At 36.4% G+C, this 16569-nt stretch overlaps 1 protein-coding gene across 24 annotated transcripts in view; it reads left to right on the top strand.

Moving 5' to 3' along the window:
• NRXN1 (neurexin 1) overlaps positions 1–16569 on the top strand; it is a 719965-nt gene that overhangs the window by 352249 nt on the left and 351147 nt on the right. For 22 of the 24 annotated variants that reach the window (XM_086460706.1, XM_086460705.1, XM_086460703.1 and 19 more), the window contains 2 exons: positions 8035–8208; positions 13841–13960. In XM_086460706.1, coding sequence (XP_086316832.1) covers positions 8035–8208; positions 13841–13960 — 294 coding nt within the window. Of the gene's footprint in view, positions 1–8034; positions 8209–12851; positions 12879–13840; positions 13961–16569 lie in introns of all 24 variants that reach the window. The other 2 variants (XM_086460686.1, XM_086460683.1) reach the window with 1 other exon arrangement.

The following is a 16569-nucleotide window of genomic DNA, read 5'->3' as shown; positions in this document are numbered from 1 at the left end:
TTTGGACCCGAGCACTTCTCTTTTGAGTATCTACTTTTGACTATTGAAAACTTAGCTGCTAAGGACATTGTCGTGTCATTGCTGTTTCACACACGCACACTTTCTATCACACAGCTTTACTTGCTTGTGAAACATAGGCATATTTGCATAACTATTAAGCAGTTCTGAACAGAGCCAAAAAGTGTAAGAGGAATGAAAACTGAGCTCCAAGAGGTGAATGCAGACGTGAACAGCACGTCAGCAGAGCTGAGATGTAAAACAGTGAGCAGCATAGCGATAACATGAGAAGAAGTTTCTAGACAGAAGCATATTTTTACAAAGTGCAGAAAGTCTTCAAGGCAGTTATGAGTACATGGTTATGAGTAGTGTGAGAGAATCAGGAGACTTGGAAAAAAGGTAGAGCAGCCGGTATATCTTCACTGGGGACTGCCATAGAAATGGGTGTCAAGAGAAATCTGTAAGATGATCTTCTTGATGTACCCATCAGCTGTAAATTATCTCTGGTACCTCTTAGTCCTCACTGCCTTTTTTCCTGTCAGTGTGGATTAGGGTGCAGTGCTACAATGAAACTGTAAAAAGAACAATATCAGCCAAGAAAAGAAATATCTTCAAAGTTAAATTCTCTTGGCAAAAAACTATATGCCAATAAGGATGACTAAAGAAAACCCACAGTACTAGCATTTCAGTGCTGGTGATTTCTTTTTTTGAACACCTTTAATGACATGTTCAGGGAAGATACTGAAAGCAGTGTAGAATTGGGCTGAAAAGGTCAGTTTCTATATTCCCGCCCGAAAGAGTGACTTGCTAACCCAGAAATTCCTTGTTTTGCCTGTGATCGTTTTGCCTTGCTTGGTTATCAATGCAAGGAATGTGGAAGATGGAAGGCACCACCTGTCACATCACACAACTGCCTCTTGCCCAAAGTATTTGAAAGGACAGATAACTCAGCAGAGCCTGGACTGGTAAACTAGCTGCCCTTTCCCTTCTTAGGTGAGAGAGAGTCTACAAGTGATGGAATTCATCACTCCAACAGGAAAAATATTTGAAAAAGCCTACTTTTCTTCAAAGAAAAAAATCACATCAAACCCAAAAGACTTTTACCACAAATCAATACTGAAGCTACAGAATGGAATCTTTGAAGCGAATAAGTGGGCATAAAACACTACGTTTACATGTTCATGTCTTCCCTCAAGTGCCCTTGCAAGTGGTAGACAAAATTCAGTCATTCTTTACTCTAGTACCAAACAGGCCTGTGAATGTGCAGCGAGTGCATATTCTTACTCTAAAGGGAGATTTGAAAAGCTGTATGCTGGAGCGTATGTACTGCAGAAGCTGTGTGGATGCATTAAGTCTTTGTCAGCTGCTCTTCAATTTATTATTGGGTTATGATCCCAGCGGGCTTCTTGATTTATTCCAAAAAAAAACCCAATTATATTTCATCAACATTTTTAAAGGATTTTTTTTTTTTTTTTTTTTTTTTTTTGTATGGAATAAAAAGTAAACATTTAGTCATGAATAATGAAAGTCGGGAAACACTCTAGAATCACCACTTGTCTGCTATTCAGGCCAAATTCCTTTTCTGAAGTGTGTGTTGGAACCCCACATCTGAAAGAAAAGTCACCACTCTGCCTATAGCACAAAGTAGATGGTAGGTAGGTGTTTTTATGTTGGAGAGGGGAGAAGGTCATTCAGGACAAGTAGGCTCAAATATTTCCTTGAATGTCAAAGGCATCTAGATGTCTACCTGACATTTTTATTTAAGACAATACCCTTTGATTCAAGGTCAGGATGTTGTCTGTTGTGTTTTAGTCATTGTGTATTCAGCTTGTGTGAGAGGAATTTATTTTCACATTTCAGTTGTGTCCTGGTTTGGCTGGGACAGAATCACAGCCCAGCCATGCTAGGCAGGCTCAAGCCAGCCAAGGCAGCTGACCTGAGTTAGGTACAGGTATAGCCCATACCATAATGTCATGGTCATTATAAAGGGGGAAGGTTTGCTGAGGAGAGGGAGCTCCTGTGGGGTTCCTTCTGCTTCTTCTCTGGCTTTTGCTGAGGACTACTCTGCAGTAGATTGTGACAGCAGCATACTCATTCAGCTAAGTATTTTCTGTTTGTACTGGTGGTGTTTTCATTAACAGTTAATGAAAATCTTTTTCCCAATTCCCCTCCCTGGTTGGTGAGGGTTCATTGGGTGATAAGGCAACTGTTAAAGTTTAGCCCTGGGCGGGCTAAACATAGACAAGTTGCCTCAAAAATACCATGAGTTGTGACTGTATAGGTCTTGTGTTGAGTTCCACCTGGTACTTCATTGTGTAACTATTAAGATGCTACAAAGAGATTTCTGTTGATCTTGTTTAACAGCAAACCATCTGTTTTATGAAGGACTTAAAGAAAATGAGCAATTTTTTCTTTCGAGATTAGACTTTCCCTATGGTATTTCTCAGTCTTTGCGGTCTTCATTCCTCTTTGCCTGCCTGAGGGAAGAAGCTGTTACGTGCTTGATCATTTTGAAATGGCGTATTTGGAGAAAAGTGTGCCTGACACCTCAGCTTCACCACAGCCAGATGTTCCTTTGTCTCTTCCTATGTCACATAAAGGAATTGCAGAGATGCCTGTTGTGCTTTTGGAATCCACCATGTTATGCCAGGGCTATCCATCTCTTTCCTGGAGAGTAATATCACTATAGTTGCTGCAGAAGTGCTCTTTTTCCCTAGTAGTGATTTAGTATCATGTGACATTAGAAGCAAGACAGAGAAACTTCTAAAATGAAAGATAAATTAAGAAAATAACTGAAGTTACAGTTGAAACTAACAAGACACAAAGGGAGAGAATGCCTGATTTTGAAGAGAGTATTGGATTTGAACGTGCCTTTGTGCAGCTATATAAAAATCATTCCAGGATGTTATATTTATGGGTTATGAAAAAGCCAAGCCACAATTCCTTCTACTCTTCTATTTCCTAATTTTTGTTTTGTTTTCATTTGTAAATGAAGCCATATTTGAATGAATGGTGTTCAATTCTTGTTGAGAATGATGCTCAAGAAATGAGCCCCAGCTACGTACAACAAAACGTACAGATTTCAGAGACTAAAGAAGTCTAACTGTATCCTGGTTAAAGTACTTGTTCCCTAAGCAGTATTTACATGTTGCTGATACCATTATAAACACGTGAATAATAGTTCCCTCTCTACTGGTGCTTGAAGACAATGGTAGTCATTAAATTAATTGAATAGTTTTCGCCAATCAGTATGTACCATGTAAGAATATTCTTGGGCGTGGACGTGAATCAGGAAAGGAGCAAAGTCTATGAAGTGGCCTGTCAGCAGTGTCAGTAGTGCTAAATAATAAGATATTTCTGCTAGTTATTCAGAAAAGAAATAAATAGAACAGCGTCTTCAATTTTGATTTTACATTTCTTTGGTTTAGCATTTGATAAGTTCTTGTCTTGAAGAAATGTAGAGACTTGGGATAAAAAAAGGGTGAGTTGTTACAGAAGGATTTGGCAGTATTTGTTTCACCAACAGTTGTGTGTGACTCACTGTTGTGTGGTGTTCTGTGTGTTTTTTCATAAGTGTGATTCCAATAATGACTACATTGAGAACTTTGGTTCATTTATTAGCTAGCAGTTTGTTTCTGTGTTAGATTCACTTGTTCCTCCAAGCACAAATCAGCTCTAAGTCAGAAAAGAGATACGTAGGTGTAAATAGGAAAGCTCCTGTTGGAATAAATGAAGATCTGTATTACCTCTTTGTCAGTGCTTATGATATAACTGACCAGTACTATTATTGCCATGATTTATAGGTATAGCTCTGAAAATACTACCTTACAGTTGATTCCTCTGGCCTGCAATGAACACGCCAGTGAGAAACGCTATAGCGTGTTTATATCTTTGGCCTTGGAAAAAAAGAGAGGAAACAATCCTCCATCTCTAAATGAAAGAGGATAACTCTATGTACTGACTCCTTAATCTCACCACTGTTTTCTTATTTATTTTAGAAGTATCTGCTTTCAAATAAAGTGCTTTATTTAAAGCTTCTCTAGAGATCAGAAGGAAATCTTGCAGCACTCTATTCCCTTACCTATTTCTTTACTACCTGCTACTTTGTTTATGTCAGTTGATATATTTTACATAAATTGGTTCTTTTCCTTTATAAATTAAGGAAAGTCAGGATGGTTGTGAATAAAAATGGAGACTTTTTCAGGAATACATTTGAAAATAAAAATAAACTTCAGAAGAAAATAAATGCAGGAAAGGTAATAGCTAAACTAGTTCCAGAAACTACAGTTAGCACTGTAATACAAGTATATCCCTTTCTATATGTACTTTAAAATGCTTATCTGTTGAAAGAAGGAAAAAAAGTAGAATTGTCTTTTCCATTGTGAACAGCTCCTGAAATGCTCACGTATTTTCAGTGGTAGCAGTGTTGCAATAGTATTGCATTTAGGCTGCAGCTAGTTTAAATAGTGTCACGATCTCATACTGTTGATCTGATGAACTGTGATACCTTACTTAATGAAATAACTTACATCTAATTCATAAGGATAAGTAGACAGATACGTGATGAGGGATTAATCCTGGTTTAAGCCTGTAACGTTTCCAGTAGTAAAGCTGTACTTACGTAAGTGATAAAGAGGAGAATACCTGAGAATTTGTGTTGTACTATGTTGATTCTTCTGATCTCTTTTAGTGGGAGCATGGACGAGCTTTATCTTTTCTGAACCTCTGCTAATGCATGTTCAATATACAAATATTTTCATAACAAGTTTCTGTAATTCTTTCTTGTCCGAATTTCTAATGGATTGAGTTTTGTAGGAAACTACTTCATTGAAATGAAGATGAAAATGAAGCATGTGATTAACTGAAATAAAAGTAGCTATGCAAAACATTTGTGATGGCAGATATGAAAAAACAACCAAGTGAAGAAATGTAAACAACTTTAAAAAAAGCCCCAAAACTAAATATTAATTCAAGAGCCTTCGTTGTTAAAATTTTTTCTTTGAGAGAAAGTGTGTTTTTATGCCATCAGGAGCAAACTCAAACCACATTTGATATTAAATCTGGGAAAATTTTAGCCCATAGTCATAACAAATGCTTGTATATACTTTATAACAGTCTGATAGTCTGTATGGCTGCTCAATACACGTGGTATGTATTAGTGTAGTGTATTAGCGAGTGCAAAAGCAGAGCTCAAGTTATTTTGAACATTAACAAAGTTAAAGTATTACCCAGAACATGTCTTTCTTTGTGGAAGCTGTATCTTCAATTGTATATAATAATCAGTTCTAATTAATCAATAGTCTTAAGGAACTGCAAGTAAACACTAGAGTTACAGTTTATTTAGATTCAGCTTAATGTATTTTACTTCTGTGCATTTGATACCTAGTTGAAAATATTCTAGTGTATATTTTCACGAACAAATATTCTGAGTTCAGGTTCGTATGCTGGCACGCTGACCTGTACTTCTACTAGCCATTCATCATAACTGACAACTGCTATATGACTGTATACAGCAATCTCAATATGCTTGAGGGATGGGTCTTAGACATTAGCAGGGGATCAGTCTGAAAGTTTGTGGTTTTAAAGGTTTACCCAATCACAGAATCAAAATGGTTGTTTGGACCGTATACATGTTGGGAGGTTTAAAAAGAGCTTGCACATGTTATGTATGATAGACCAAGTTTAACTTTTTTAGTGATTTTCTTAATATTGCTCTTTGGAGTCTCCTCTCTTTTAAGTCTATTGGAATCAATTCAGATGTATTACCTCTCTATTTTAAGCTGACAATGACTGAAAGCACAGAACTTCAGGAAACCTGGAAGGGTTTTACTTTCTAGATGTTCCATCTGAGAAAAAGATGAAGAATCTTTATCAGGTGGCAAGAGTTTTTACTTTGTTTCCAGTTCAGCTGATCAAAAAATACAGAAGTTTTGCTGCTGTGAATGAATTATATCCCATTTGATCCAGGAACATATGGATCACCGTGTTTTAATGTTATGTCTAGTATCATGCTTCTGAGATTTATATTGTACCTCAAAGCTCTAGAGGACAGCAAATATCTTATTTTTCAAATAATCTACATAGAATGGAGAAAGCTTGGGGTTTCTTAGTATATGATACTATAAAGGTTACTAAGACTTTTAGTTGGATGGATTAGAAGATTAATAATATGCATGTTCATAAGCTTTTTATCTCTATTTCATAATTTAAATACAGTTGCGTTTTAGGGCTAGTATGTAGTGACTAAAAATTTTTCACAGTCCGATAGATATTTGTTTGTTTCGGGCCATTTCCCTGCAGGCAAACTGTAGACCATTACAAATAGTGCTAAATTGCATTCCCTTGCGAACAAGCGAGTATGCAGGAGAAGCAGGAAAAGGTGTGACTGTGTCTTATACTGATAAGAGGGAGATTAAAATTTGCCACACAGGGTAGTGGTGATAACTAGTACATTCAGAGTTCTGTCGCTGTAAAATCTGTCTGCAAACCTTGGTAAACACTTAGGAAATGAACAATTTTATGTTTGAGGCGATACAGAAACTTTCTGTGGTACGTTCTGCAGTCTAGGCTCCCCCAGATTGGGGGATGTGCTGGAAAGCACAATGTAGATTAGAATGTATATTCAGATAGTCTATTGAAAATTTTTTCTAGCAACAAAACATGTCATCAGTGAGGATTTAATGCATAGGTTGAGTAAGAATTTTGTCACTGGGTGATGCTTGAGAGGCAGATGCTGCCATAAGCACCTTCCTTCAAACAGGTTCAATGCTTTTCAGAATCTCAGATGATCCTTTTCCTGTGTGCCTGAAAGGGCTTGCTCAGAGCACTCCCACGAAGCCAGCAAAGGTGACTGCTTTTTCTGAGTTAGAGGATGACAGAGCAGGACAGAAAACTCATGCCTGATGTAGGAAACTGTGGTTTTATTCTCTTCTGTCTGTGACACACACATCTTGCCTGTCAGGAGAAGGACTGAAGTCTTTTAGCTAGAGCTGTGTTCATGCTGAGCATGCTTCCCCTCTCTGGCCCAGCAAAGCTCAGATTCTTTTCTGCAGCATGTCTTCAGCAGCAGATATGGAAAGCACCTAGTTAAACCTATAGTCTGACACTTAAGGCACACTTCAGGGAGGTAGGTTATGTTGGTTTGGAAGATCACTGTTCTGCCCACCAGAGACACCCAACACGTGAAAGAAGAACGCAGCCTGAATTGTTCTAGAACAAAACCCACCCTGCCTCAGTGTTTAAAGAAAAGTTATAGTTATGTCCTTTCAAAGTCTCAGAACTATTAATTACTCAAAGAAAAGCACTAGCTTTCAGTCCTAAAGAAGTTGCCTGAGATTCATCAAAGAGAGCTGTTTATACTACGTGTCTGTCATCAGAAATATTTTTGGCAATAAAATTCTGTTTGCTCAGTGTGCCCATTTTAAAGTCATCTGACAACGCTTTTTCCACATGACTGACACAGGGTATGAATTTTAGGGAGAATCAGTCATTTCATTGCTTAACAATGGTATCCCTAAGTTTCTCCTTAGAGGTGTCGCTAAACCCATTATTTCTTGGCGTACTTTTAAATGGATGATTCTGGATTTATGGACTCTGGGTGGATCTTGGTGTTCCACTTACTGCCATTAACCTCGGTGTGCTGAATACCTGATCAGGATGATCTGTGGTCAAGTTCCCCGAGTATGCTAACAACATACATCAGTGCTAGGTGCATCTAGATGAAGATTATGGGACTGAATCCTCATCTGTGAAATAGATGCGTGTTTCCTCTGTACATGAGCTGGCACACAAATAAAGTGTCCAGATACTACTAAGTAATTAGTCATACAAATGTGAAATCTACATGTACATTCGAAAATATATAGTCCTGCAATGTATTTTCAAATCATATGTGCTATTAGTGTTTTCTTCTACATTTATTTTGAAGAATGTTTTTCTGAGATACCTGTCATTCAGCACAAAAACACCAGAAGATCAAGCAGGTCAAAGACTCTACAGGATTTTTTCCTGTATCTAATACTTACTTCTCCTTAACAGGTGATTTATATATTGGAGGAGTGGCCAAAGAAATGTATAAGTCCTTGCCAAAACTGGTGCACGCAAAAGAGGGATTCCAAGGCTGTCTTGCTTCAGTTGACTTGAATGGACGGCTCCCTGATCTAATCTCAGATGCTCTCTTCTGCAATGGGCAAATAGAAAGAGGATGTGAAGGTATCAAATATGCTGATTTTTATTTTTGTATCATGGTGAAAGTATTGTGTGAATCCTGCAGTTTTATTGATATGTACACTCCATACATGGAGAGACTATATTTTACCTGCTTCAAATTGTTCTTGTTTGACCCATTTCTTATATAAAGGCTGTTGGGTTTTTTAGTATTACCGATATAAGTGTGCCTGTCCTACAGCACAGACGCTGATGTAAGAACATGAGTGAACTTCTTAAATGTTTAATGTAGGTTTCATCCTTCTCCAGTGGCAAGATATTTTGCATGTATATTGTTTACTTCTGATGTATTTTAATTAATGATAGAAACGATAACAATTAGCTTCAATGAAGTCCTTTATATCTTCATAACACTTAGGCATTAGCTAATGCTAAGACATTAGCTAATTAATTTCATTTTTGAAGCAGACATTTTGGGTTGATTAATTCAAGGCTAATTTATGAAACTGTTTAAGATCAATCTTCCATCTTCTCTATTTTTGCTCACCCCTGAGATTTGTATTGTCATGAGTCTTCCTATCTGAAATCTGTAACAGCTGAATATGTTTTCTTTCACATTCTTTATGTCTTTATTGACTCATCTGGAATATCATGGAGTTTCAGTGAAGACAGAGTTAGAAGAGGTGTTTGTAATTCAGGGGTGTCAATCTCTAGTTATTTTTCCAGCTGTCATTTAATCCCACATTATTTTTACTATGATTTATGGCATAATTTAAACCAATTCTTTGTCCCTGCATATATATTTTATTCACATAATTCTGAATTTTGTGACTATGTTCAATTTTATATGTTCTCCACTCCCTCAGGTGCTGTTCTTCTGTGAACAGAAAAATGCGTAAATGACAATGCAGAATTTCAAGTTGGAATCTTGATGATTTTGATATCAAGTTTCTTAGTTTTGCAATAGACATTGTTAAAAATCGTAGCAGAGCTGGGGGAGTTTCCTCAAACTTCACAAGATAAAGCTTTCTGGCAGATAAATTGTGTCTCCTCTTTTGTTGTACCTACAGTACCTTTGTATAGGTTGAACTTTTTTGTTCTTTACCTGCTACCTTTTGTTAACAGCATAAATGCTGTTGATAGCACATAGAAATATGTAAAATTAACAACTTATTTTTATGTAGTTTTAGTGTCTATTTCTGTCAGGAATGGAAAAATATGTATGAATTAGTTTGTCACTGAGTTTAGAAAATTAGATTCTGTTTTCTGAATAATGTTAGCAAGTTCCATGCCTGCACCATCCCTTCAGAGAGTCAAAGTATGCCTTAATTCCATTATGCATTTCAGAGCTTCTTTTGAAAGTATGTAATTTTCTAAATGAATTTTATGTACTTCAAAGAAATATTGCCACAGGCCTCAAGTGAGAGTTCACCTTTTAAACCAGTGGCACAACTCAGCTATCAGTTAAGTTAATAAAGCTACAAACAATTTAATAAAGGCCATACAAATATTGTTCTTTTTGGTGGAGAATAGGCTTTTTTTTGACACCAAAATGATCTGACTCAAGCAAAATGGTCAAACCAGATGTGCTGTCTTGCTTCCAGAGAACTGCCTGATCAAAAGTGTTTGCCCACAGAAGGAAATCTTTAACAGCATGGAATGAGATATTCCCTTCCAACTTTTCTGATTAGCCATAGCAAGTTAACTCTTCAGTCTCACTTGTTTGCTTCAAGTCTTCCTGTCTGACCCATCTGTCAGTCTCTTCTCTGCAGACCATAGATCAGGTGTACAAAAACGTTCTGATGCCTGAAGTATGATTTAAGTCACTTGCAAATTCAGCTGCCTCCTAGAAGTCTCTTGTATGCCTCAAGCTGCTCATAGCTCTGCTGCTTGTGTACAGACAGGACTGTCTCCATCCTTACACAGCTGAGCAGTATCGTGCCTGTTCACAAGGCAATGGGATGCATAAGCTCTGTAAGTCCCCTGAGATGTTGAGTCCAAAATGATCAGGACACAGCAGCAGAATGTCAAAACAATACATATTAGTCACCACCACTCTCAATCCAAAAGACAGCTGGCTGTACTAGTGGGTATATATCCTTTGTTAAGACAACAGCCTGCTGCAAATCTTTCCTGAGAAGTGACGCACTTGGATTTGATGTTCTTCGGACTCTTAGGAGATTGAATTCCCTGTCTTTCTGGTACAAAAATCACCCAAAAACCTGGTACAAAAAAACCCCAAAAACCTGGGGTGAAAACTCTTTTTCTCTATTCTGTCAAACTGTCAAGACATGATGTACTACTAATTAATTTTATCTGTTAGGATTTTGTTCTTAAGATATTGATATTTCTCAAAAACTTTACTGTCAGAAGTGCATGTTAAAAATTATATCTTTGAAACGTTTTTTGCAGACCCACATATGGGATTGGTGTGGCAAGTTGTAAGGCTTGCATTTTGAAGTTTCAGCCACAGCCAGATAGATATCTCTGTTCTCTTATCATTGAGCATTGAATGTAATTTACACTTGGCTGAATCCACCTTGTTGACAAATTTTCAATGGCTGGAACAGATAGAAACTAACAGCTAGAAACATAAATATGCTAACTAGCTCTTTGAATTGTTAACAGCAAACCCCAGAGCCAGGTTGTAAGTGTCAGCCCTGTTTTTCTCTAGTCAAATCCATTGTACTTTCTTTACACACTTTAAATAAAGCAGAATTATAGACATTACAGAACGATCAAACCATAGTTTTACTCTATTTAGGAGAAAAACACACTCTGTGTGTGCATGTACATATATAATATAATTTGTGTATTAAATGAATTATATGAACATTTTCAAAGAATTACCATACATGAGGATTCTTGGTGGTGAAATATAAAATTTGGTTTTGCACTATGTGGTAAAACATTTGTAGAAGCTACTTAATAATGTTTTTTGTGTAATATATAGCATGTAAGCCCTCACATAAAACATATGTAAATGAGAGGAAATCCAGTCAATTAAAAAGTCTGCAGTGAAGACTGAATAAATTAGAGTATTTAAACTGAATGTGAATGAAAAGGTGAGTGCTTGAGAAGTGTCTTACATTATTTTTACTAAATAGCTGAGTTCTGTAGTATACATAGGAAAATATGAACCTGTTATGATAGATATTATAGTATTTACTGACACTAAAAAGTTCTCCTCTGTTCTTTCTCAAAAAAAGGACTGCATTTATTAAAAGAAATTCTTACATGTAAGCTACGTCTTGAGAACAATTTTTGAATATTGACTACTATAGATAAGCAAAAATGCCAAGAATCAATTTCATAAAAAGCAAACTACCCTGCTTTTTAACAAGATCGTATCTGTGTATTTTCCAAACACCTGTGTTTTAACATGCACTTTTTAATGTGCCTACAGGGTCCTGCAGTGTATGTACTTTTAAGTCCTTGTGACTTTTGCTCTACTTTTGCAAAGACGAGGAAATTTCACATTGCATAACTAAAGTGTAAATAAATGCATGAATATATAACATTTAAACACCTACAGATATTTTCACTTCATCTTTGTAAAGTTTCTGAGTAGCAGAATCTGGTGAGAAAAAAATGTGTCTTGTCTTGTCAGCTACAGGATTCTGTCATTATAATCCCCAGCGCAAGAAAGGGTGATGTAATGCCCAAATGTTTAAACTTCTGGGCTCAAAACTCCAAAGAAAAAGAAATCACTATCCTATGTCTGCCTACTGCTGTAAGTCAGCTATAGGTGGTATTATTATTATTACAGGAGAAAACAGAACAGTTAATAGTTTTGCCGAAACAGAGACGCAGCATACAGTGCCCTGGTTATAGTCATGCTGGTGACTGACCAAGCCCTGGTTCAGAGGCGTGCTCGAGCAGTGACTCATTGAAAGTGTGAGGCCATTGAACTGACTTAAGTCATATTGATATGGATTTTTCTAAAATACTGGCAAATCAAAAAAAAATCCCACACTGAGATCTTTGAAGGGGCTGTAATGTGAAAGAAGGGTTAAGTGGATTTCTCTCTACAGGATGATTTTGGATATTTATATGATCTTTGGACCAGTTTTGCCCTATCCTCAATGACTAGCAGTGGGAGTTTCAAATGGATATTGATATGTCTTCTCCAAAATAATTTAGGACAATTTTATAATCCCAGAACAGAACTTTTCCTTGTAGTGTCAGGAGCCAGTGTGAAATGTGTGTGTGAGCTCATAGTAACCTGTGGTTCACGGTCTTTATTTCAGTCTTCATTCACCAGTCACAAAGAAAGGGCTAGGAAGAAAGAAAGACTACAGAGGATGACTGTGCTAGTTATTCTTGAATTCAGTGTATCTGAACATGACAAATGGCTAGTCAGGATTCAGCCATGCATTTACTCTGCTAATGCATTCATATCTATCCAAGGAAGAAAAAAAAACCCACTTAATTTTCCTTCATTACATGTCATCGGCTCAATTAACCATTATATTTGTAGTAAAATACTGGCAAATTACTGCTTTCTTATTTTGGCTTGCCTGAAGATTTATGGCTATTAGCATTAATTTGTTTGCATTATATGGCATTTCTTTCTCTTTAACAGCAGCATGCACTTTACTCTGAATGTTTTTTTTCTGTGTTTGCTGCCATTTCAATATTGCTTACTAACATTTAATATATTTTGCTTTTTTATTTTGCTGACAAAGTTGCATTGATGAAAGCTGATTTGCAAGGTAGATAGCCCTGTGTGTATTAAACAAGACTGAAACCCCCCATGCACGGTTGGATTTCTGCAATAAATGCTCTGCACATTTCAGAACTAAAATGTATTATTTTGTTTCAGATTTTGTTTCACACCTCTAAAACAATGGGCTATGTGAACCTTCATTTTCCAGCATAGCTTGCATAAAGGCTTTCAGTCTTGAATATGTTTGTATAGTGATTGCTTTAGTGCTTTGATCATTCCTTTTCAAATTTCTTTATATTTCAGTAGTCTAGTTATGATTCTCTAGAAATAAATAGCTTTGTTTTTCATGCGTATGTCACATTTCAGCATGCCAGTTCATTACTAGTCTGGTTTTTCTGCATTTTCCCTTTAAAAAAGGAACCTGCATGGGATCCCTGAAGCATGTGAATCAGTACTTGCCAACATTCCTGCCAAAGAATCCCAAGCTCCTCTTAATTTCAGACCTAAATCATTTAAAATAATTTGTGGGATTAAAAACATTGTACAGTGTAGTTTCATTTTATTATTTTCTTTAATTTTGTTTTGGTTTTAATTTTATTTTTTAATCTTTACTTTCATCTCCCAAAGCTTTGCTTTCTGTGTGTCTGGCTTTGCTGTTGGAAATGTATTTACAGGAAAAAATAATAAAGGTATTAGGAAACACTTAGCCAGTTAATGGTCTGGAGATTAACAAAAAGCTTGCAAGAAAGTTAACCTTCCCACTGTACCTGGAATAGCTCTGCTTCAGTTTGTGCGTTCTTAAGTGTTGGACATACCAATTTTAAAACTAAAGCCAACCCGCCCTTTTAATACTACATGCTGCTACAAAATCAGCAGTTTATGTGTGTTTTACTTTGTAACTCTTTGCTCGTTTGATTTGAGATGTTGGCAACTAGTTAATGTGATCCAGTGAGAAATACCTTTCTTTGGAAGATAAAGTGCAAGTCCTTTTCTGTATGTTCTCATCAGGCCCCAGCACAACGTGCCAAGAGGATTCCTGCGCAAACCAGGGAGTGTGCTTACAGCAGTGGGATGGATTCAGTTGTGACTGTAGTATGACCTCCTTTAGTGGACCACTATGCAATGACCGTAAGTACGCTGAAAAATGCTGAATGCTCAAGAGCTTTAAGGCAATATTTGAAGGAAGTGTCTGAAGCTTTATAATATTTTAATATTAACTATTTGAATGAACTGGCAAGCCTTGTGAAAATTTATAAGGCTTGTAGGAAGAACATAGCTAAAATATACGGTATGAATTTTGGACAATGTTGCCGTATCAAACACTGACAGAATTTGGTTTTATTACATTTGATTGCATGTCTAATATACTTATGGCTACCTGTTTGAAATAATCCTTTTCCTGCATAAATGTTACAAATAGGGTTTTTTTCCTGATTGAAAAAAAGCCTTTTACATTTTATTATCTTAAGCTATATTGTAATTTTGTAGCATTATATGATGAGGGCTATAATTACTGTGAAACAGTTGACAAGGCTCATTATCTCCCTTTGTGGATTTCCTTAGGTGACACACTAAGCATGCCAATAATAAAAGCATGCTGAGTATTTTAGTTCTTTTAAAACTCATTTGAATAAAATGACATAACATACATCAACCATCTGGTCTTTCAGGAAAAGCATAAATGTGTCAAAAATAAGGGGCCTGATTCACCAATGTCATAATCTAGTTTTATTACAATCTATCCTTATTGATCTAAATAGAATTATGCCTAAGTGAAAGTGGAATAGTAATGCAAGAGTCATGATGGTCCATGGTAGCTGATTAAAGCAATCTAGTGAGTTTTCTTTTTAACCCATCACATTTGAAATATCCAAATGTTGCATATTTTTATATCTGTATGAAGAGGGAATTTCTTTAAGGCTAAGCGTTTTTTTTTCTATTTGAATGTGTTTATCTGAATGAATGGCTGATGGTAGAAAGTGTTGGCATAACTGTCTAGTCAAGCATTTTGGATTTTTATATCATGTTCTGGTTCTCCACCCTACAGCAAAGTGTACCTTCTTGGACCAACCCTAAAATAACAGAATAATTAAAATCTGAAAAGCTTTCAGTAAAATTGTGTCTAACACAAAGCTAGCAAATGAATTATATGTAAAAGCTTCATTAATTATTTGCATGAAAGTTCCACTTTGCTACTGACCATGTTTGAAAGCTACAGAAAGGACTCATCTCGGTCTGTTTCTCCACAGTTGCTGTTCTGGTAGAAATGAAATGCGGTATCAAAAAAACCTTTGATAATTTGAGCGAAGGTTTGGGTTTACTTTATGTATATGAGTTTGCCCTTCCCAGCAATGTGAGTGATTAGTTATACTGCTAAACATATATTTTTAAAGATTTCAGTCCCCTATCAGTTACAGGAGAAAACGGTTTGTTTCTATTTTACTCTTAAGTTGTTATTTCTGTTCTTTAGTGATCTTTTGAGTTCTTCCAAAAGTAATTAAAAAACTATGAATAAGGTCATATATATGAATATTATATATTCCACAGCTAGCAAAGGAAAAACTCTGTTTATAAATTTGTCTAAGTAGTAACTGATGTCTGAACCTGAAATATTCTATGAATTATTTCTTCAAGTGACAGCTATTGCATCAATTTTGTAAATTGATGAACTTATGTAACAAAAGATATTTACCAATCTGTGAAGGATTGTTTGTGTGGTAACATTACGGACTACATTGCACACAATCAAATAATTCTCAATATAGTATTGCTGATGATGTGAAAGCAGTTAGTACATGGATGTCAAAAATACTTACTTTTTTCCCAGATACATTTTTTTTTAATGTTCTTCTATCACAAACATGAAATATAAATTTATTCTAGATATGGATGTTTTGTAATAGAATGCAGAGTCTGGTAAATATAATGCATTTAGTTTCTACTTTATCTTGGGTCCTTAGATTAGTTCAGATACCAAAAATCTGCAAAGCAAATCTAATGAGAGATATTTTTCGTAATGGTATATGTGAGGGAAAGGAGAAGAAACACTATTGTAATCTTAATGTCATATAGATACTTCTAGACCACTCTCTGCTGTGTTTGGGAAGAGCACAATGGGAAGAGGAATGATGAAATGTTACTGCAGTTGGTAGTAACTTGCACAGGCTGCACACCACAGGCTAAATTTCTGCAGCACTGAAGTAAGACAAATTCACTTCACGTGAAGAAAGATTATCTCAGCAACAGGTCTGGAATAGCACCTATTTGTTGCTGAAAAACACATTCCCTTCAGAAGGGATGTAGGTATGTTCCTGAGCAGTGAGTGTGAGCATGTTTCCATTATAGACTGTGCATGGAGCAATGCTGATTGACATAAATTGAAATCTAACCCGTTATTGCTACACAGACAGGCCCTTGGCTTACTTTACATTTTAATGTACTGCTTTATGTAAAATGGACATCAACATCTCATAGGTAGAGACTTTTTGTTATCAAACCCAAAAACTGACCACTTAAAAATAAGTATCAGTGGTCATGAAAGAGACAGGTAAAAGTATCTGGTTTATGGAGATGTGTATCCCTCGTGTATTGGATGTCCGTGTCCAGGTGTTGGCAGCAGCAGTCTGCAGGGTGGCCTCAGTGAGGAGGGGCTGGGACTGTCCCATGCTGAGCACAGCCAGCTCCAATGGACCTACCACAGGGCACAGCTGAGTCCCTCAGCCAAGCTAGTGGCACCT

The sequence above is a fragment of the Leptosomus discolor genome, chromosome 2, assembly GCF_034619465.1.
Source record: "Leptosomus discolor isolate bLepDis1 chromosome 2, bLepDis1.hap2, whole genome shotgun sequence".
NCBI lineage: Eukaryota > Metazoa > Chordata > Aves > Leptosomiformes > Leptosomidae > Leptosomus > Leptosomus discolor.
This window is presented reverse-complemented; position numbering and strand designations above follow the sequence as displayed.